General features: G+C 34.9%; 2 protein-coding genes across 7 annotated transcripts in view; one reads left to right on the top strand and one right to left on the bottom strand.

Moving 5' to 3' along the window:
* Window positions 1-24,527, bottom strand: part of RALGPS2 (Ral GEF with PH domain and SH3 binding motif 2) — a 312,954-nt gene that overhangs the window by 50,350 nt on the left and 238,077 nt on the right. The gene's annotated exons all lie outside the window — the stretch shown is intronic.
* ANGPTL1 (angiopoietin like 1) lies at window positions 914-22,976 on the top strand. Of its 2 annotated transcripts, XM_032631423.1 has the most exons (5): window positions 914-2,090; window positions 13,218-13,411; window positions 14,718-14,988; window positions 16,299-16,477; window positions 22,959-22,976. In XM_032631423.1, the coding sequence occupies exons 1-5, from the start codon at window positions 1,268-1,270 to the stop codon at window positions 22,974-22,976; spliced, it is 1,485 nt and encodes a 494-aa protein (XP_032487314.1). In that variant the 5' UTR covers window positions 914-1,267. The 2 variants fall into 2 exon arrangements, with proteins under 2 accessions (XP_032487314.1, XP_032487306.1); XM_032631415.1 differs by lacking the exon at window positions 22,959-22,976 and having other exon boundaries at window positions 16,299-16,856.

The raw sequence follows: 24,527 nt of genomic DNA, 5'->3' as shown, positions 1-24,527 counted from the left end.
AGAGAGAGAAGGTGGGCTATACTATAGCAGCTTGTTAATGAACCTGATGGGGTGACACATCTTACTCTTTCTAACTGCTACTACTATTTAGGGAGGTAACTAAAGAAAAAGAAAGCAGCTTTGGTTCTTGGAACTACTCTTATGGTTTCCTCGAGTGTTTCTATAGAAATTGTACTATAAAAGGCAAGTATGTATCTGCCACAGCAAAAATGGAACATTCCAAGCACACATTTTAGCGTATGCGCCACTGCTATAAACACTGACTGAAGAGCCAGGGAACCTGAATTCTAGACCTGGTTCTAATATTATCTATTTGTGTGGCCATGGCCTTGGCTTTCAACATACCCATGGGAGCAAAGAGGTCTTGTCTTGAATGAGATGAGATGGTCTTTAAGGTACTTTCCAACTCTAACGATCAGATTCAATGACAGATGAGTTTCTTTCCTTGGTAATCGTTATAAAAAATTATTAACATTTGACTAAAATGAAGTTCAGTAGAACTTCTGTTAGAAAAATGAACCTGCTGAATCATATATAAGCTGAGAGCGTATATATGATTACGATTTAGGAAACACAATTACCCACAATAATGACTGTGAGCATGCTATCATTCTTAAACTTGTCATCAATCCCAAAAGGACATGTTACAAAAACAAACAAAAAATATGATGCTAAAACTTTCTGGTTTTAGATTTGTCTAAAAATATTTTTTTAATTTGATAGATAAAAAAGATACTTATTAGAGAGGGCCAATTTAACTGAAGCCGCACAATATAAATAAAAAACACGGGCAACTTTCATACTAGTTAGAGAAGATGTTTTAATTAATGCCTTACCAACATTATGTACCATTTTCCAAGCCTTAAGATAGCAAGTGAACTTTTTAAAGGTAAGAAAAGTGTCTTATCAGGGTCTCAGAAGCCACAAGAGCACCTAACAATATGCCTCAGCACACAGTGGGCACTCACCAAGATCTGCTCATTGAGCTGGGGAACAAAAAGCATTACAATAAGGTGGTAGTTGGAGAGCTCATCTCTGAAACCTAATTTTTAAACAAATAGGAAGGTGCTTAATACTGAATTTAAGAAATTAATAACTTTAATTCTGGCCCAATTTATTAACACCAATAGATATTCAGTTTTTCCCTTAGATACTTTTTTTATGTTACTGACTTTAAAAGTAGATTAATATCAATTCTTTTCTACTTTTTCCCTTCATCTTTTTTTTTTTTTTTTTTTTTAAAGACGTCACACAACCTCATTTCAAAATGAAGGCTTTTACCTGGACCCTAAGTGTGCTATTCTTCCTACTAATGGGCATTGGACATTGCAGAGGAGGACAGTTCAAAATAAAAAAAATAACCCAGAGGAGATACCCTCGTGCCACAGATGGTAAAGAGGAAGCAAAGAAATGTTCATACACGTTCCTGGTACCTGAACAAAAAATAACAGGGCCAATATGTGTCAATACCAAAGGGCAAGATGCAGGTACCATTAAAGACATGATCACCAGGATGGACCTTGAAAACCTGAAGGACGTGCTCTCCAGGCAGAAGCGGGAGATAGATGTCCTGCAATTGGTGGTGGATGTAGATGGAAACATTGTCAATGAGGTAAAGCTGCTGAGAAAAGAAAGCCGTAACATGAACTCTCGTGTTACTCAACTCTATATGCAACTATTACATGAGATTATCCGTAAGAGGGATAATTCACTCGAACTTTCCCAGTTGGAAAATAAAATCCTCAATGTCACCACAGAAATGTTGAAGATGGCAACAAGGTACAGGGAACTAGAGCTGAAATATGCTTCCTTGACTGATCTTGTCAATAACCAGTCTGTGATGATCACTTTGTTGGAAGAACAGTGCTTGAGGATATTTTCCCGACAAGACCCCCACGTGTCTCCTCCTCTCGTCCAGGTAGTGCCACAGCACATTCCTAACAGTTATCAGTATACTCCTGGTCTGCTGGGAGGCAATGAGATACAGAGGGATCCAGGTTACCCCAGAGATTTAATGCCACCACCTGATCTGGCAACTTCTCCCACCAAAAGCCCTTTCAAGATACCACCGGTTACGTTCATCAATGAAGGTGAGTTACCTCTTACTGTTAAAAATGGAAGTACAAGGTTAATATGTTTTATGGTTTATGAGACAATGCTCGTAATACATGCCTATTCTTCATTCTGGTGATGTAATTATACATGAACATTAATTTTCTGTTTTTGTTTTCTATCAACCAAGAACTGATCTTAAATACATCTCTCAGCTCTAAGAGTTCATAGGAACAGTATATTTCGTGGAAAAAGTAGTCTTTCATCCAAATTCTTACAATCTAAATTACTAGCATTGAGACAGGGATGAGTCCACAATCCACTCCTAACCTCTATGACCATCCTCTCGGACTCCAACCAGATCCTCACGACTGCTAAACAATCCTTTCATTTGCCTCTTGATGCTCTTCCCATCACCATCTTCCTCAAAAGGAACATGTAATAATTTGCTTTCACTCTCCTAAAGCCTAGAATTAACCCCCTCTTATCTCCATTCTCAGCACATGCACCACCTACAGCTGTGCTGAGATTAAGTCTACTCAGGCCTAGGTTCCTTGTGCTTTCCTATCGTGAAAACATTTGCACAAAACCCATGCCTTCTTGCCCTCAGTCTCAAGAGGAAAAGATATCCCTCCTATTTTGTCTCAAGAGGAAAAGATATCCCTCCTATTTTCCAAAGCTAAAATCCTACCGTTGTACCTTGTAACCATGTAAGTATAAGTAAGTTTTCAATACATTAAAAAACCTGAGAATTGATCCTAATATCTCTACCTCTGTTTCTAATTTCATTCCTTCTTCCCTTCATTATCAGTCACTCATCAAGGTGCCCAGAATAAAAAGATGAAGAATTCATCTTTGTTTCAGTCTAGTAATAAGCTCACTGCTAACTTTCTGAAAACATTTCTTTTACACCTACATCCAATTTCTCATAAGCCATTCTCCTGAATTCTTTACAGGTTGATTTGTTTTCTTGGAGTAAAGGGAAAAAACCCAAATGCCCAAAAGTAAAAAAAAAAAAAAAAAAAATTAATTACAGTTCATTCACTTACTTTCTGAAAAGGCAGGACAAAAAACTGCGCACAGACTATGAAATAATTTTAAACAACAACAAAAACACAGAACAAAGACAAAGACTGGAAGTATGTACATCACAAAGTGGATGTGTCTTTCTGCAGCAGCGGACACCACTGACCATTCACATCTCTGCTTTCTTGGGCCTCCACATCATAATACTCTGACTCTTCCTACTTCTCTAGGTCCTTCAACTGGCACCTTTTTCCTTCTCCTATGGCTTAAAAAGGCTTTCTTGAAGATACTCTGTTTTAGAGGTCTATACTCCTTCAAGGCTACAAGTATCACCATTGCTCAGATGACTCCTGCATGGAGCTCTGCCTCTTGATTCTAACCAAAGCTAGATGTTTGCATCTGGTTATTCGACCATTACCTCACATGCTGCTGCTTCCTCTACTGAAATGCCTTCTTTCAGCTTATCTGTCAACCTGGCAGATTTCAAGGCTTAGCTAAAATAGTGTCTTAAATGTTATACCTACTCAGGTTCAAACAAACGTATCTAGATGGCTCCTTCCCCAAATTGCTGACTATGCCTTGACTATGTTTTTTACATCATATTACACTGGAGCTATTTGTTTGCATGTCTGTCTCCCTGCTAGACTGAATGCTTCTGGAAGAAAGTGAACTGTCTTTTCATGTCTCTCTCTCAAACATCTAGCCAGGATTAGGTTTGGCATGCTGTACTCAGCACATTGGAAGCACCACAATAAATACTTGAAGAACGAGTAAATAAATAACTAAACCCTAAAACAATCTTTTCCCTAAACTGGCATTCTCCTTTTAGAAATAAGTAAATTATTATTATAAAAGCAATAATTACCGAAGAAAATCTAGAAAACACTAACAAACTTTGTAAAAAGGTTTGCTGAATATCCAAATACTCAGAAATAAACTACAGTTAACACTTTGGTAATAACCTTCAGGTCTTTCTCACCCCTCCCGCCCCCATAAACACGGTAATCAATACTCTTGCAACTTTAAAAATTAACTTTGTTCTTCTTTTTTTTCCTCTATGATTATACTCTCAGGATATAAATTTCTGTAAGTAAAATTGACAGGTAAATGGATTTTGACTTCTCTAGTTTGGTGTATGTTACTACCCGTTTTGGAATTCGCTTGGCTCATCTTTGACACTTCCCTCCTGTCCCACACACGCAGTCAACTAAGTTCTACTCATGTTGCTTTTCAGTCTTTCACGGATGTGTCCCTTATTTCTATTCAGAGCCAGAACTCTAACTTAGATCCAAATTATCTATGGAAGCAGCTAGAGGATAGAGACATCCTGGATTTCTAACTGGGTGACCTTGGCGGGGCTGGGGGCGGGTGGAAAGGGTTCCTCTGTGCCTTAGAATGTCTCTACTCTCTGTAACACAGACACAACATTTCTTATATTCACTGTTGAATTATCAGTTACCTTCACATGTACACACAGTACTTGTACACACATCTAAATAAAATGCCTTCCATCTATAATACAAGCTCCTTCCTGGTAGATGGATACTGTGTCATTTCCAGATGCTAAATAAATGCTGGTTGACTTGATAACTACATTTTTACAGAGATTCTTAAAGTTGTCATTCCAAAGACCTTCATGAAAGTACTTTAACACATTCTATTGTACTGGAGTCATTCATTTTATAGTGTTCTAACTAACACTAACAACTGGCTAGTGTTCCATTAAATTAGGCAAATGATGATCATTATTAAGATTTCCAAAGGAATAACGTGTATGAAATGATCACCTGGGTATAGAAAGAAAAAAAATAATTTTTATATTCTTTTAAAATATGTCTTGTGTAAGCTTTTACTGTATACAATTTACCAGTAGTTTTTACATACAATTTATAAGTAAACATATCTGAAGTGTGTGAAATTTTTTTTAACTGATGGGATGCACAATTATGTAAGTATGGAGATGACTGCCACGGAGTATTTTCTGTGGGTACTGATCTTAACTGGAGGTATCACCAGTTCTAGAAGAAATGATTATTCACATATTCATACACTGACACACGAAAAATGCCTAAGCAAAATGAGATGCGTCAGTTCTAGGTTTTATTACACATTGAGCTGTAGTGCAAAAAAATCTAGTATTACAGACTTAAATCATGCTGAGGATTTAGCATATCAAAGGTCCCATTAAACAGACTTTTGCTTTAATGAAACAATGGTGTATACATCCCAAATAAACCAATCCTTAATGTAAAAATTAAGCACGCGCATAACTTTTTCTGTTATTCATTATTTATTTGTTGTTATAAGTAAACATTAACTTTTTATTTTTTTCTATAAATGTTGGTCTCTGAAATTCAAGGACATAATTAGCTACAAGGGAAACTGCACAGAATTAAGGAAACTTGTTTCCTTTGTTATTGACCCTGGGTAAGTCACTTTGCCTGTGTTTTCTTGTTTGTACAATGAGAGAGTGCTGGTTGGACTGGAAGATTCTAACACCTCTTTCTGGTTCTAATATTCTGTGATTCTTATCAAATATAAACTACTACAAGCAACAATAAATAGACTTGCTATTTTTTCTTTACATATAACGTGCTAAAATCTTTGTTCATATTATTCTTATGTCAGACTGGAAAATATGTCTAAGCTGTTTGGGTACTTGCACAAAAAAGGGCAAAGATGGATGTCTATTGCTGTACTTACATATGCTTCTGGCAGCAAGAAGTTCATATTACTGCACTCTACATGTAGGTACATGATCATTATAAACTCTTTAAATGCATAATGTATATGCATTATTTAAAAAGTGTCCTTAGCCAGTCACAAAAAAGTCAAATACTGTACAATTCCACTTATACGAGGTACCTAGAGTAGTTAAATTTGTAGAGATAGAAAGTAGAAATGGTGGCTGCCAGGGGCTGGGGTGAGGGGAGGATGTGGAGTTGTTATTTGATGGGTACAGAGTTTTAGTTTTGCAAGATGACAAGAGTTATAGAGATTAACTGTACAATAATGAGAATGTACTAATGCCACTGAACTGTATACTTAAAAATGGTTAAGCTGGTAAATTTTATGTTATATATATCTTACCAGCATTTTTTTTTTACATCTTTATTGGAGTATAATTGCTTTACAATGGTGTGTTAGTTTCTGCTTTATAACAAAGTGAATCAGTTATACATATACATATGTTCCCATATCTCTTCCCTCTTGAGTCTCCCTCACTCCCACCCTCCCTATCCCACCCCTCTAGGTGGTCACAAAGCTCGGAGCTTATCTCCCTGTGCTATGTGGCTGCTTCCCACTAGCTAGCTATTTTACGTTTGGTAGTATATATATGTCCATGCCACTCTCTCACTTCGTCCCAGCTTACCCTTCTCCCCCTCCCGGTGTCCTCAAGCCCATTCCCGAGTAGGTCTGCATCTTTATTCCTGTCCTGCTCCTAGGTTCTTCAGAACCATTCTTTTTTTTTTTAAGATTCCATATATATGTGTTAGCATACGGTATTTGTTTTTCTCTTTCTGACTTACTTCACTCTATATGACAGACTCTAGGTCCATCCACCTCACTACAAATAACTCAATTTCGTTTCTTTTTATTTATCAGCATTTTTTAAAAAGGTGTTTTAATGACAATTTTATATTTTCGTTTAAAATGGTTATAGGAAAAATGCACCTCAAGAGAACAAACTTACTAGGAACTTATGCCAAATAGCAGAATACTTTTGTTGGTTTACAATAAATAATCTCCAGAGACATTACTTTCCCTCTACCTAAAAAACAAAATGTTTGAGAATGTAACTATACACTTGGCAAACTGCCATCAAAAAATTCTTAACTGTTAATGTTATTCATTGGCTACATTTTGGGTTAGTCTTTCATAAAAGAAAACATTTTCCTTTTACAAATGGTGTATTTATAAAAATACGTTCATTCCTTGTAGGTGAATGAAGCTGAGAAAGTTCCTTCATAGTAAGTTAGAGAATAGATCTGAATACCAGGAAACTTGGATTCTGGCCAGGCTTTTCCTAGGCCCAGTTGCTTCTTTTGTAAAAGAGTTTGTTGTGATGATTAAATGAGGTGATGCATGTGAAAATGCTTTGTGTACAGTCTGAATATCATTATTACATTTTTTGAGTGCACTTTCCAATATATGCCTTGCTACGTATGGGAATATAAAAGGTAAGCTTAAAAAGTTAAATTTGAAAAACAGTCATTAGAAACTAAAAAAAATGCTTTTTAGTGGGTAATAAGCTAATTTTCAATTATTTATAATGTTTCCTATTAGTAAATTTTAAAAATGCAATTGGTTTCAGTGGCATATTTATATTAGCACTTAAACTAAGAGAAACTAAAGAAGACTGGTTAAGCAAAGTGGTTGAAATATGATTCCATTAACCAGTTATAAAAAATAATCGGTATATTCTTAAGTAACTTCAATATAAAAGCTCAGGTTGCTAACTGCATTTTAAACTTATACATTAATAAAGTAATTCATATTATTACAAGAAAGAATCTATTATCACTTTAGAAAGTATTTGCCTCAAATTTCCCATTCCAGAAATGCTGTTGAATATACTTACCTTATGCTTAACTCACAACCCAATTAAAAAGTTTACCTCTTAAAAGATTTTACTTGCTGACCAATTATTTGAAAGCTCTAAATTGGTTATGTCTTTTGTCCTATTTCTCCTATCACAAAGAGCACAGGATTGGGACAAAGTAAGAAAATTAATGAGGAATTCAGCAACAAAAAGAAAACGATTTTCCTTTTAAGTAATTAAACAGTTTCTTTATAGAAGGAGAATAGGTAGGTTAAATAAAGATGGTTCCCAGTAAAGATGCTATTCAAAGTAGGAAACCTCTTGTCTTTTGTAGCCCACTGTTCTGTTCAAAATCCGGGTTCTTAATGAAAAAATACATGTTGGAAAATATGTGGCACGACTGGTCAATATTTTTCTTTCTATGATGAATCAGACCTGTTAACTGGAGTTTGTTAGTCTTATATAAATTTTAATCATCAAAGAAACTGAGGAAGAAAGACTGGTCCTTCAAATTCAATGTACAGAATTCCATTTTCCCGCTTTGAGAAGAATGCAATTGTGTCATAGAAGATGACTATTTCAAGGTTACTCAATGCAAGTCACAGATGTAGAAAACAAACTTATGGGTACCAGGGGGAAAGGTGGGGTGGGTAGGGATAAACTGGGAGATTGGGACTGACATATACACACTACTATAAATAAAATATTATAGATAACTAGTAAGAACCTACTGTATGGCACAGGGAACTCTACTCAGTACTCTGTAATGACCTACATGGGAAAAGAATCTAAAAAAGAGTGGATATATGTATAACTGATTCACTTTGCTGTACACCTGAAACTGACACAACACTGTAAATCAATTATACTCCAATAAAATTAAAAAAAAAATTACTCAATGCAAACAAAAGGTTAATAAAATTCCTATTTTGAAAGAAAGGTACTTCCAGTCTATACCCTTTGAACCATTAATAACAAATTCCTGAATCATATATAAATATCATAGATAAATAAATCAATTAATTTATTTCTGATAATATAAACCAGCAAGTTAAAACTGGCTTCTCAAAAATAAAGCTGCTACTTTTTTACTAGTCATTTTAAGAATTCCTGTTAAGCATTCTGTATGGTACAGAGAAAGCAGTAAAATATTTAATGTAAGAATGATCTATAACCTAATTCTACAGCAGAAAATGAATAAGATATACAAGTTAATAATGAGAAAATATTTATGCCAAGACCAACAGTATACACTGGGCTAAGACAGGTTAATGGTTTACTTATAAAAATAAACAAATACTAAATTTTGATATTTACTATCTTTACTGACGAGAAAAAAAACAGCTATGAGCACTGCTAATTTTATCCATATGTCTTGGAAAAGAATTTCAACCACATTTTCCTAAGCCTTTATATCAACCAAGTCTAACAGGCATCCAAACTGTAAACATGAAGCCCACTACGAAAAAGTGGGTTGAAAGTTAAAGTTGAAGATAATTTTAAATTTGCATAAATGGAAGTCTTATCAAATCAAGGCTGGATCTAGAAAACCCAGAACTCCCCAGTTTGCTTAAACATCCGAGGGCTTATTAAATAGCAGGAAAGGAACAAATGGCATTTTACAAATATTCTGTCAAGATTCAAAACCTTGATGTTTCTAAATATTTTAACAGCAATTCAAATAATCTAATGAAAGTCCAACTTGTGAATATATAGTTAAACATAAAATGTAAACTGTCAAAACTATACTCAAATGAGTGCAGAGCAAACATTTACAAAGATGACATTCATAGAATAAGCAAATTTCTGAAATAAGAGAGGTATCTGTATGTATTGCAACAAAACCACTTCATGTGTGCCTTAACTACAATACTAATAGGTTTTAAAATAAGAGCAATGCTCCTCAGATATCCTTGACTATTGTGAAAGTGACAATTTAGAAAAAAAATCTGGTTAACGTGGTAAACAACTATAATGACTGCATTCTTAGACTGAAGAAATCAATTTCAACCGTACAGCCAACCTCAAGAGCTCTAAGTACCACCCTCCAACCACTGACATTTCAGACATGCAAAATTTGTAACTCTGCTGGAACATCAAGCTCTCTTCTGTCTCCACGCCTCAGCACATTTCACCCATGTGTGGCCTTGATCAGACCCTCCACCCCTAATGGCCAAACTCCTACTCAATCTTCACAACTCAGCTCAGATGGAGCCGACTCCAGCTCTTCCCCACAAATGTAGGTTAGCTAATTCTTAGCCAGTGTTCCCGGGTGCCCTGCTGACTCAATCAGAGTACTCAGCAAGCTGTAGTGGAGTTCGCTCCCCCCACTTCCCACTGGACTCTATGGTTGTTTCCTTATCCCTGGAGCCTAAAGATTTCTAGGCTATCATAGATGCAGAAAAGACATTTCTGGGAAAATTAATGCAGAACTGAGGAAACCACTGTGGCTGCCAGGAATCATTTAGTTCAACAAATATTTGAGCACCTAAGTGGGTTAACCTGTGGATACACAACCAAAAATTACAGTTCTTGCTTGTGAGTAAACAAATAAACACGTTACCATGCATTACGCAAAATAATTTAAGATTGGACCTGGAAATCATACTTCATTTAAACTTCTCTACCCTTCTCTGACTTGACTACAATGCGTGTTTCTGTAACGTGAAGTAGCTCATACGTGACTGATAAAAAAAGGAGAATAATATCAGCAAAACAAAGTGGTCATATTGATTCATATGGAATTTTCCCCAAGCATATTACTGTCTGTGCCACAAGTAACTGCAGCTGAACACAAAGTATGCTAACAGCTAACATCAGCTGCTATTTTTAGTGCACAGTTTTGCAGAACACGAGATTTTTCAGGAATACGTTATTTTTCTGCAATAGAAATGACTGTATATTCATCTTTGAATAGTCGCATTAAATTTGTGAATTAAATAAACATTTGTTACACAAGCTCCTTAAATTACGCAGTAAGTGTCAAGGTCAGCAACGAAGAAGAAAAGGGAACAAAATTACTGAAGATGACTACTTTGTAAAGCATTGTGTTAAAGGCTCTGAATACTCTGTAATTTAAATTCAATAACTGAGAAGCTAGATAGCATAAAAATAATTCACACTGAATTTAAATGGAATGTGATCTAATTTATGGCCAGTCTGAAAAGGGCAAACATTATTTTTAGAATAGTCCTCCCTAGCTTAAGAAACTATTTACGAGCTTTCACAAACTAACAAATATCCTCATGACTATAAAAGCATAAATTCTGAACAAAATTTTAACAAATCAAAACAATCTATACATAAAAACGATAACATGACAAAGTTGAGGTTATCCCAGGAATAAAAGGTTGGTTTGACATTAAAAATACAATCCACAGAATTTATCATATTAACAAAAGAAAAAAGAAAAACCATATCATCATGTCAGTAGATAAATAAAAAGCCTTTGACAAAATCCTAAATCCATTCATGGTAAGAACTCTCAACAAACTAGGAAATAGAAGGAACAAGAATTTTTAAAGTAGTTATTACGGCTTAAAGGAAACTATGTTCATAATAAATGCAAGACTGGAATCTCAGAAGAGAAATAAAAACGATAAAAAAATAATCAAATTGAAACTCTATAACTAAGACAGTTAATACCTAACATAAATATAACCCAAGAAAGATAGCATTACATGTTTCCAGTTTCATCAAATTTTTAATAGTAATCTGTAGTGCTTACAAGTCACTGTATTATAATTTTTAAAAACCTGAAACATAATAAAAACATGGACTAGAGAATTGATCATCTCTGATTTTTGTGTGTGGTTTTCAATTTCCTTGTTATTTAAAATGTGAAGGCAACTTAGTTGATTCATTTGCTTAACAAAAATGTATTGACCATCTACTTAATAGTTAAAACAGTGATGACATGAAGTCAGAAGAAAAACAAAAACAGTCTCCATCTTCAAGGAGTAATCTAGAGGGAAGAGTTTATAGTCTCTAAGAATCCCTTCTAATGACGTAACTGTGGAACTGTTTATTTAATGAGATTAATTCTATCCCAATAAGGCCCCATAAGGGACCCTGTATATACTTGGCACAGTATAGATAACACATTCCTCAAAATTTCAACAATCCTATCATCATTACAGTACAGACTTTCTTGGATGAATTTTACTTGACTAAACTCTCTTACTTTCACACATTTTCTAAAAATTCTACATGTCAGAATTTAAAAATTTTTAGTAAAATATAAAATTTGACAACTGAAATTTCTATACTTTTTTGGTTGTTCTAATAGATCTTTAGGGTAATTCTTATTTCTGAACCACTTCATATCTTGACATACTTACGAAAAAAAATCAAAGCATCAAAACACTGGAGAAGGGTGAAACTAAATAATGTTCAGTAAAACTAGAAGCTATCTTTCTTTAGATCAAAAATATGGAAATCACAAGTTCAAGAGTCAAGACACTCTACAAATGATTTTACAAAATGTTTTGTCATTTTTAAATTTACGAAAAACTTATCAGTGGATTAAAAAATAGGGAGTGAATTCATAAAACTGTGAGATAACATGGGGACAACTGTAGCACAGCAGTTCAGAGCATAGATGCTGGGATTAGAAAAAAGTGGGTTTAAGCCTATGGTTTAAAGACTAGTTAGTTAACTGTTTCATCTATAGAACATCTGTAAACTATCAGAAAGTCATTGTGTAGATTAAATAAGAAAATTACTATCAGTCATATAAATTGATACAACACTTTAGAAAGGCATTTTGCCAACATTCCTAAAGTGTATTCTTATGAACTGTTGTATGAGGGAAAACGTTAAAAGATTCCAAAAGTTTGGGAAACTGGTTTACTTCAGGGTTTCTCAGTCTTTAATATGTGAATGTATATTGTGTTTCCGAATGGGTAACATAATATTTAGCAGTCTAAAACTTATTTGACGGTGGTATACCATTTTCACTGAGCATCTCAAGGGACTAGTGTGTTCCACTGAAATCAAATTTTGGAAACTAAAAATTGGGCACTATGAAGAACTGTAAAGCTGTTTGTACCATTTTGATCCAGTAGATCAATCCTGCAGCATCTTTATAAGTATGAAAAAATGAAGCCAATAAGAAGACACTTTGTACAGTGTTATTTATAATAGCAAAAATCAGATAAAACCTCAGTGTCCAATGGCAGTGGAATAAACATGATACATCAACATCAAAGATTGCATATTACAGCTACCGTAGGTGCTAGAATGGAGACTGTAGTCCAATGGAAATGTTTGTTAAAATAAAAAGACAGAATCCAATTTTCTATGTGTGTTAGAATTATAACAATACAAAAAAGTATGTATTTGGACAAAGACTTGCAAGAACAGTGGAAGATAAAACAAGTTAATGTTCCAGATAGTGGGACTAGGGTAATTCTTTTATTTAGCTTTTTTTAAAATATAAATTTAGTTTCTTTAACTTGTATTGTGTACACAATACATAAAAAGTGGTATCTGTAAAGAAAGATACAAAGGTAAGTAAGACTCTTGACTAAAAACTACTTTAATATGGCTCTTTTCCTATTACGTTTCCTGGCAATCAAAGATATTCTGATTACAGGACCATTCAAAGACTGTCAGCATGCAAAAGAAGCTGGACATTCAGTCAGTGGGATTTATATGATCAAACCTGAAAACAGCAATGGACCAATGCAGTTATGGTGTGAGAACAGTTTGGATCCTGGGGGTTGGACTGTTATTCAGAAAAGAACAGATGGCTCTGTCAACTTCTTCAGAAATTGGGAAAATTATAAGGTAAATCAGTGTTTCAGACATGGGGGAGAGGTAGGAACAAAGCAGCTCTTGCAATAATAGTCATTATATGCAATAAATAAGATACACAGTTTAAAAAAAACTATCCATCTGTTTTTCATTATCTGCATTTGTCAGAAAGACAATTCTCATCTCTGGTTTTAAAGTCAAAATTAAAACGCAGAAAGGAAACTGAAGATGTACTTTAAAATGTTTCCTTTCAGTCTGAATGACTTACATATGTATTTAATTCTTTGCAAAGACTGATCCTAATTTCATTTTCTAAGAAGACAACTGCTTTTTTAATCATGACCACATTTGTGCCCATTATCAAGTATATTTAATCAGAGATAAACAGTCCTAGAAAAACCGTCACGTGCTGGAGGTCCTATACTTTATATTTACTTACTTATTTATTTAAAAGATTTTTTTGATGTGGACCATTTTTAAAGTCTTTATTGAATTTGTTACAACATGGCTTCTGTTTTATGTTTTGGTTTTTTGGCGGCAAGGCATGTGGGATCTAAGCTACCCCACCAGGGATGTGAACCCGCACCCCCTGCATTGGAAGGGGAAATCTTAATCACTGGACCGCCAGGGAAGTCCTCTACTTTAACAAGGGGAAAAAATCCTGCAACACAACCCCCCTGAAAATACATTTAACGTTAAGATCAGGTTTACCAAACTTATATTCTGCTGCATACCTGCAATGGCAAATGCTTACTGAAATAGGATAATTGATTTATTATGTTTTTCAAATATTAACCTACAATCTTTTAAAGAAGGAGCTTTGAAGATTACTGTTTTATCTTCTTACATTTACTAATTTTATTTCTAATAGAGTCAAAGAAGACAATTTGTTCTAGAACAGATACTATCATTTTTATTGAATATCATAAAAATGTTAGATGTCCTATTTGTTTGACTATGGTGGGGACAATATCTATATACAAAAAATTGTTTCTTTTTATGAGTATGAGAGAAATCAGGAACCCTTTTTAAGGGCCTGGGTAGTTTACTTAGTTAATGTTTTTAGTCGCTATGAATAATTTTAGTCCCTTCTGCCTTTGTCTTATTTGTGAAGTTTGGAGGTAGTTGTGCAAATAAATGCTGACAAATTAAGAGAAAGCAAAACAAAACAAAGTGATTATATGGGACTTCAGTAGAACAGGTGATCTACAAAAGTGGAAGGTCACATTACCACTTAAATTGTCAATATTTTTATGCTATCAAATGTTTAAAACTTATCTATAAAAAGTTTACTATCTCTATACTTATTCATGTAAGCATGCTCTCTGTTTATTAACAGAAAGGATTTGGAAACATAGATGGAGAATATTGGCTTGGACTGCAAAATATCTATATGCTTAGCAATCAAGATAATTATAAGTTGTTGATTGAATTAGAAGACTGGAGTGATAAAAAAGTCTATGCAGAATATAGCAGCTTTCGCCTGGAACCTGAAAGTGAATTCTATAGACTGCGCCTGGGAACTTACCAGGGGAATGCTGGGGATTCTATGATGTGGCATAATGGTAAACAGTTCACCACACTGGACAGAGATAAAGATATGTATGCAGGTGAGTAAGAAAAAACTGATGTGTATTCTCTGTAGAATCACCACTTTCTACGCATTAAATAGAACCCTGTTATTAAAGTATTGCCATTAAAGTCTTTTCAGAAAGGTCGTTTTGGACTCAAAGAGAATACAACCTGCTGAAAGGAACAGCTTTTAGGAGCTCTTCTCTAAGGCAATCCCAAAGTGTGAACTCTGTGAACAAGGTTCTGTTGTTCTAACTTGATGGGGTGGAGATGGGAAACAAAACATACTCATCTGGAAATAAAACTTCCAACTGCCTAAAATTGCTAACAAATCCCACTGGACCCCTACCATGTGCTAGACACTGTTGTAGGTGCTGAGGAATACAGCAGTGAACAAAGTTCCTGCCCTTTTGGAACTTACTTTCTAGAAGGAGACAAGATGATTTGTTAGGTGGTGACAAGTACTTTAGGAAAAGTAAAACCGAATAAGGGAACAGGGGGTGGGTGCCATTTTATGTGGGTTGGCCAAGAAAGGTAACATTTGAATGTTACCTGAAGGGAGTGAAGGAAACAAGCCATTTGGGTACATCGGGTAAAGGCACTTCTTGGTAAAGGGGACTAGCAAGACGACTGCAGCATGTGGTACAGGAATAGCAAAAAAGCTTTATTCAGAGGGGAAATAGTCTCTTTAGAAAGACTCATTAAGGCCATCACATAATTTTTAATTTAATTTTCACATACTTTTGCCTTTTTAACCTAGGTTTCTGGCTCTGATAAAGACATACCCCTGAAAGCTGATTTATTTTTACATTCAGCTGTGTCTTGGCAATCAGCGCATAGGTCTCTATTTCACACCAGCAAAAGAGGAAAAAAGGAAAACAAATATGCTCATAATACATGCCTTACTTATAGAAATTCATTTGATTGCTAATAGTACTATTTCATATTATTTTGCTATTTTGAAAATCAATTTTCCCCAAACTTTACTCTGTTTAGCAACTCCATATCCTTCCCTCCCGATCTCTCCAATCTCTCTCTCTTGCACACAAAAATGACTTGCATTTTATTTACCCTGCTAGCCAGAAAATTAAATCACTTAACAACAACAAAAAAGCAGGTACTAAACAAAGGGCAAAATAAAAACGGCAATTCAAGTGATCTTTCAAGTAGGTGATACTTAAGCAACAGTAACAGAATAAATGAAGAAACAACACTATGAAGATAAAGGTAACTGAAATCAGTAAGAAAAGCTCACATTGTTCTAAAAGTAGAATAAGTATTTGATGGTTCACAGAGTACCACACTTAGAAGAAACTTTTACTCTGATGTCTATATTTTTTCCTCAAAGGAAACTGCGCCCACTTTCATAAAGGAGGATGGTGGTACAATGCCTGTGCACACTCTAACCTAAATGGAGTATGGTACAGAGGAGGCCATTACAGAAGCAAGTACCAAGACGGAATATTTTGGGCTGAATACCGAGGTGGCTCATACTCCTTGAGAGCAGCTCAGATGATGATCAAGCCTATTGACTGAAGGGAGACAGTCTCCAATTTAAATGACATAGAACTCTATTTTTCAGTTCCTATTAATGTAAATGTTATTTTGCACAATTCATTTCTACAGATATAGTTTTTTAAATGAATTTTACTGCAACTATAAAAGGAGATTTATGAATGTAGTCTCATCTTCCCTTAATATACTGCAGATTATTTGTATCTATAATCCAAGTTATTTTAAAAATATTATTGACTAATTACAGGCAAAGTTTGTTCTCTAAAATGTAAATATTTGCCACAATGTAAAACAAATTTTAGCTTTATTTTAAATCAAAATTCAATCATGTTCAAGATCCTTATCAATTTATTTAAAAACTTTATGAAAATGCTGTAACTTCCAATGGAAAAATAATTTTAAGATATCAGCAAAATAATACATTTTATTTATAAAAATATAGACAGGAAATTAGAAGAAAACTCTAGTTTTGCCAACATTCTACATTGAATAAAAGTTACTTCAAAGTGAATTTGTGCCTTTCACATGAAATGATTAAATATGAATTCTTGACAATATATTTTATGTCAATTTCCCAAAAGAATTAAGAAACCCACAGTATTAAAATACATACCTTTGAAAACAAAAAAATAACGTATGCCGTATTTAAATGGTCAATTTATAAAAACAGAAATATACAAATGAATTTTTCAATATTATCTTCATATGATTTGCTGAACATCAAAATCTCCTGAAATCTATTTTATGTTGTTATATCAGTAAAGTGTTGATATTACAAAAGTGCAGAATATTTAGTGAGCCAATGGTTTAAAGAACTGAATTATAACTCTAAGTTTATTTATTAATACTTTTCCCTCCCTAATTTACTGATCTTTACTATTTAGAAAAAACTTGTCTGCTGGTCAAGTCAGAAAGCTTGGACAGCTTTACAAGCATGACTGCATACTTACGGGTGAGACTAAAACGACTTCAAGAAACTGTTAGATATTTTTCCAATACTGAGATTCAACAGCTTCAGAATGGAATACACAGGGGTTTGGCTAGTCCTAACTGCCAATTCCAGTGTGTGCGTGTGTATCTTTAACTCATCTTTGCAACTAACAACTTTATTACCAATCTTCTAGAACAATTTTCTTCTAGAAATTATGTTCTGCTTAGAGCTAACCTTCCTTTAATTCATTTGTGAACTAAAAATTTTAGAGAAATCTCTTGAGACTTTTGCTCAACCAGTCAAAACTGAAGATAATTATAATTATCTGAACAACTCAAGTCCATCAACACGACCAATGTTTTTGCTCTGCCACATCTCAAAATAAAACTTCTGGTGAAAGAAGGTAAGAGAACATCAAACCCTGAAACCCTGATGTTATTCTTTGCTTTACCTGTGGTCCTTTCGGGATGGCTTTAAAGTCCCTCTCCACCATCCCCAGAACCAGAAAAATCTGCTGTAAGATTTCCGGGAGAAATTAGGCATCTAATTGTTTCATCAAATCTTAACTGAATAAAATTTTACTAGGGCATTCCATTTATTTGTAGAACTACAGCATTTCACTTAAACATCCAAAACCCTATTAAAGACAAGTCTTAAATAATTTTCACAGAAGAGGAATATTATTAAAGCTAGAATCATGTGAAAGTCAACAAACTAGAAAACTGTGCTGAATGCTAACTGCCTTGGCCACAGGGTGCATTGTGCTCTCCTTTATAGAGGTGATATAGTTCTGCTCTGAAGTTCCTGGAAAGCTTAAGAATGACTTAGGCAAGTGAGTTCCTTGAGATCAAAGAAGCAGCAGCAGTATTGGGCTTCCCTGGTGGTGCAGTGGTTGAGAGTCCGCCTGCCGATGCAGGGGACACGGGTTCGTGCCCCGGTCCGGGAAGATCCCACATGCCGCGGAGCGGCTGGGCCCGTGAGCCATGGGCGCTGAGCCTGCGTATCTGGAGCCTATGCTCCACAACGGAAGAGGCCACAGCAGTGAGAGGCCCGCATACCGCAAAGGGAAAAAAAAAAAAAGAAGCGGTATTATGTCATAGCTAAGCATAGGTCCTAAAAGCAGAACTGCTTGGGTTTGTGGCCCAAATCTACCAGGTACCTGTGTTCCCTGGGGCAATTTATGTATTCCTGCCTTGGTTTCGTTATCTATAAAATGGAGATAACAACAGTACCTAGCTCACGTAGTTACTGTGAAAATCAAAGGAGGTAATACATGTGGTAAAACATTTAGAATAATGCCTGACACTAGTAAGTACTCAGTAGCCTTTAAGTGCCAGATTACTACTGCTCATCTATGTACTTTCTGCATTACCTATCACGGTGCCTTGCATAGAGTGAGTAATAAATGTACTAAAAGAAACAATATATCCAAATTTTCAGGTGCAAAATTACACCGATCCATGATCTTCATTTGCAAACCTAACAGAGCTATGTCAGCTGTTACAGCAGGTAGTTAAGAGAATGGGCCGTAAGAAAAATTAAGGTAAGAATAGCTATAGTAAGGGATTTCAGCCTAATGAGAATCTTGTCAGAGATTAGATAAGTCACATGTATGGCAGGCAAGGTCCGATAGCTAGCTACTTTACAGGTTAACAAGGAATAAGGTGTGGTTGCCTGACATTCAGTAACATTGAGCTATAACCCTGCAGCTGGTTTATAGAAGGATTATTTATGCTTAGTTTTTTTAATAAATGAAATGAAGCTTACCCTAAAAATGACTTAGACTCTATTCTCCACTCAATGGGATACCATCAATGTCAAGGAAACTTGGCATCTCTGAAGTAGACTTTTAAAACATGAGATATTGGATAAGGCCAATATTAGAAACCATACTGAAATTTAGTAGATATGAACTAACAAGCTCATCCTCAGGCTCCAAGCCTGGTTGAGTATAAAGATCAAATTTTCAGTCTAATATTCACTTGACTCTATGAGTCATGATACAGGAGTGCTAATTCTTCTAGCATTATATTTCTTAGGACTCCCACTGGTAATAATAAGCCTGTAAAAACTTCCACAATCATGAAAATGTTTCAAATTACTTGTAAACCTTTACTAATGTGATATGATTTTTATATATTTAAATTAATCAATGGTAAGTTAAAAATGATTACATCCTAACAATTTTTTAGTCTTTTATTTAGTGTCTGAGAAAATAAGTAAGAAAAGAATGATGCCACGACCCCTCCTCAAAAAGCCATCTAAAAATAAGCTCAGTTTTCAATTTTATCAGTGGGGTCAATAGTTATTACATCATAATTCTATAGATAATTACAGGAAAGACTGAAGAATGAACTCAAAATTAAAACTAAAGACAGATTTCCAAAATATTAATATAATCCCACAATGCTTTCTTTGAACTATAAATGAAATGGTTATAATGCATATCTTTATAGCAAGTGAATTTAACCTCCCTTGTTCCAGTTTCTTCACTTATAATATATGAATAATATCACGTATCTTATACGTTGTTGTTAAGAATTAGATAATTTATGTGAAGTATACAGTGTTGGGCATAGAGGATTAAGTTGCAAATAAATGTTACTTATTAAGATTTTTATTATTAGTCTCCTGTTAAGGTTTGCTAAAAAATTTACAAAATACATTACTGAAATATCAGCTGTTGGAAACACTACTGGCAAAGCTGCTGCAACTGGGGGAACCTGATCCTGTTTATGATTAAAATGCAGATCTGTATAGCTTCTACAGACGATATTTTTTAAAGATATAAGGCCACTAAGAGAAAAACTATGAAAATGGGAAAGAAATCAATGTAACCCCATCCCCAGCCCTTTTTTTTTTTTTTTTTTTTTTTTTTTTTTTTGCTGTATGCGGGCCTCTCACTGTTGTGGCCTCTCCCGTTGCGGAGCATAGGCTCCGGACGCGCAGGCTCAGCGGCGGACGCGCAGGCTCAGCGGCGGACGCGCAGGCTCAGCGGCCGTGGCGCACGGGCCCAGCCGCTTTGCGGCATGTGGGATCTTCCCGGACCGGGGCACGAACCCGTGTCCCCTGCATCGGCAGGTGGACTCTCAACAACTGAGCCACCAGGGAAGCCCCCCTCCCAGCCCTTTTATATCACAAGTCTTTGAGTGGTCTAAAGTAAACTTCAGAAAATATACTATTAAAGAATGTTAGAAGAATTTTAAATATATAAAAAAGAATGAGGGTAAAAGGGGATATAAATGAGGTAATGGAAAATGGGAATGTAATTCTGGCTAAAGAAAAAGCTAGGGCTAGCTGCCATTTGGCCAGAGCTCATTCTCAAGATTCAAAAGAAAATGACTGAACATGCTTTATTGCTGTTTTAGAATTCAATATGTAATCTTAATGAGAAGAATAAGGTAAAGTAATCCGTGGTGTGTATTATACACAAATTAAACAAAAGAAAGGAAAATGGAATAAAACTCTTAAAATATGAAAAGCCAATGACATTTTTTGACCATTAGGCATTTTTGAGATCAGTGTCAGAGACGTCTATACATTTAACCAAGTAAAATTCTACCAATGGGGCAGGAAAACAATCTCATTAATTCCCAGAGAGCTGCAGAAAGCTTTGGACTTTGTTGAAATTATCTGAATAGAAATGTGAATAAAAAGCTACTGTTTTTGAAAATATTTATACATAGATTAGCAAAAATTTCTCAAACTAACGTAAAACTAAAGAACTATATTCTACTCAGAGATCAACATAGGTTAAAAACTAGTGAAACATAAAAGAGGATCAGATGAAATCTGAAAGTCCTTGTAAGTTTAGGCATGCTTTAAACATCTCATTAGCTGTGATGAGGACACCGCTATCAAGGCCTGGTAATGTTATGTACCTCTTTCATGACATAGGATATATGAGAGATTATTCACAAGGTAATGACATCAACTTGAGCCTTTGGCATTAAAGAGATGTTAAGTTCCACAAAGGAAGGAACAAAGTCCATTTTGATCCCTGTTCTACATCTATCACCAAGAATAGTGCTAAGCAAACACTGGATGGCCAGCTGATGCACCAAAAGAAAACTGGGGGTGGGTAGGGAGTTGTATACAAAAGTGCACACAAATAAATGTATTTAAAACAAAAGAAGTTGCTGGGACAATGGGAAGAGCCAGAAAGGGATCATTTAATTAATTAAGTCAACCAATAAGTAAGTAAGTGCCCGCTTTTATTCTATATGCTAAACATAGAGCCCTGGACCAAGACAAATTCAGGGCTTATACACTGCTGAGGGAAAGAGATTAATGAAAACAAAATGGTGCTTGTCAGAGGACAGGGGATGAGAGGGGCACTATATCCCATATTACAGATGGATACAAGGACAGCTTTTCTCTTCTTAAAAAAAAAAAAGGCCTATTATGAAAATCTTTAAGTTGGGGCAGGGGACTTTCTCTACAAGAGATGAAGTCATACGTAGACACATCAAAACAGTGTACTCATGTCCTACAGAAGGGCAGGAGAGTTTAAAAAAACTTCTCTGTAACATTCTGCTTCTACTTAATAGAAAGCAATGTATAGAACTGCAACAACTTATTTCCATAGTTTTAAAAACATATGCTTTCCTTCTCAGAAAACCACCTAAGCTGGTTGAGCTACTGCATCTTCCCAAAATTACATAAATAAAGTAGAAATGAGGTTAGAAAATGCACATGAAAGAATATTTATGTTTCATACAACTAAATTATTTTTGCACAATGTTCTTTTTCTCTCTCTCCAGCAAAGCAAAACTTCCCATGCCAAATTCTGCAATAAGCTCCTTAAGATTGTTCTCCAATGACAAGAACAAATGAGTGCTGTTAATGATTTTCAGATTTAAAGCAATAATTCTCATATAAAACAATTTTTTCCTTGAGATTTGCCAAACTATTTCTCTCCAGAAAAACTGTATCCTTAGTCTAAGAATTTTTCACTATATTGTCCAGGCTGACTAATTTTTACCTTGAATGCAAACCAACAGAAGAGACAATTTTTCAAGGGATGATGAGTTGAAAGCCAAGAAAACATTTTCTACTTCTTACAATTTAATCCACATTGAATTATAAATAAATCTGGCAGTATCAAAATAAGAGTTTTGTTAGCATACAAACCTCCATATTCTTTTTTAAGCTTCACAAAAAATGGTTGGTTCTGATCATAATTTTTAGGGGCAAAAACACCATTAGTTTGGATCATGTCTCTCATGTTAAGAAATAGATAATTAGCCTTCACCTTTTCTCTGTGCACTGTAGATAGATTCTTTTGGTTGATACATTTGTTCCAAAAGAACCTTTGCAGACATAATGGATAAAGGGTAGCATTATGCAAATTCTGTATATTTGAAGAGAGATAGTTAAATAGAAGCTACCAATATGAATAATGAGCATTATCTTTCAAATGTCTTCGGGACAGGTTCTCTCCTATCAAATGTACAGCATCTTGTAAATGTTGACTTTTTTGGCATCTATCTGCCCTGGGCCTAGTTTAATATGACTGGTAAAAAAATTCTGAAATAAAGAAAAGTTAAATTTAAAAATCACAATCCTAATTCATTTTAAATTAGAACAAAATATGAACAATGTAAATATTAGCAGGATATAAACTATTGTAAAATCTTCATTCTTCAACACACTTCGGTATTGAAGATTAGGAATGAGAAAATGAACCAGCTGTCTATGACATAAATAAATCAAGCAGTCAAAAAGTTGTATGAAGTTGAAAATGCTTCACATTTTCTTAGGAAAAGCATGTATGTTTTGATAGATGGAATGAATACATTTAATCTCAAATTTTGCGATAAAATGAAACTGTCACTACATTAAAAAGACGATTTTCATGCTGGAAATGGACTAAACTGAGTCACAATAACTTGTCTGACAAACGTTTCAATGTTTCACTTTCCCTTCCCAAGTCTACCAAATGTTTGTGCCAAATGTTCCACAATCATCTTACATTCTCAGATGCTTCTTCACAAACTGGTATAGGGATGAATAATTATATGAAGAGTCCAATGTATAAAATTATGTAGATGCTAAAGTGTATGTTCTCTATTTTAACTTAAGTTTTTGCCGTTTCCCACCCCTCCCTTTGGCTTCTAATTCTTGAACAACCCTCAGAAACATGCATCTTGTGTCAACAGAGAATATAAGAAGTGGAGGAGGAGAAATTCAGTAAAAAAAAAACAAAAACAAAAACAAAACCCCCAGGTTTCTAGGGTGGTGGAGCAGTGCAGATAATGCAACACTGTGATCACTAGTAGACTAAGCCAGGAAATAAGATGGGGATCAGGTATGGAAGAAGGGGAAAAATGACGAATTTACTTCTGAACATGCTAAATTAAGAGTTACCAATACATATCTCATTCAATCAGTATTTGAGTATTTGAGTACCTAAAATGTTACCAGGCTGCAGGAATTACAAAGACAATTAGATGTACAGGTCTAGTGTAAGATTTGGGAGTCATCAGGCAATATACAGAAAAAAACTGCATGAGACTACTCCAAGTGAGCATATAGAGGAAGAAAAGAAGTGGACTGAGACCTTTATAAGAACAGATTTAAGAGAAAGGCAGAGAAAGAGAAATCGATAAAACAAAAGCCAGAAACGTAGAAGGCAAATCAAGAGAGACTGGTGCTACAAGTGGAGAATTTCAATAAGCAGAAATAACTAGCATCAACCTCTCACAAAATTACAGGTAATAGTGAGAAGGGAGATTCTGGGTCATGAGAATATATAAACTGAAAAAGAACTGAACTGAGGAGTCAATGGAGACCAAACTGAAGACACAGGAAAGATCGTGGTTCTATTATTTTCTCCAAACCAACTTCTGCACCTCAATATTTGCCTCATTTGCTTTAACCCACAGGAACAATTACTCTGTTTTAGGTACCAGTGCTGGGAGAAAACAGGTATATTCTTTAATGGAAAACCTTTCCAGATTCCACTATTTAACGATTTCCCACCCCGCCCTTGTACGTGCGTGAGAGTACGCTTATGTGCACATGCACAGACAACATCAAATCTTGTACTGAAGTCTCTACTGTGAATAAATATAAAACAAAGACCTCTGAACTAGACATCAGAGCACAAGGATTTATATTGTTATTTTC

Source organism: Phocoena sinus, chromosome 1 (assembly GCF_008692025.1).
Source record: "Phocoena sinus isolate mPhoSin1 chromosome 1, mPhoSin1.pri, whole genome shotgun sequence".
In the NCBI taxonomy this organism is placed as follows: domain Eukaryota; kingdom Metazoa; phylum Chordata; class Mammalia; order Artiodactyla; family Phocoenidae; genus Phocoena; species Phocoena sinus.
The sequence above is the reverse complement of the archived record's forward strand: the minus strand, read 5'-3'. Positions and strand labels throughout refer to the sequence as shown.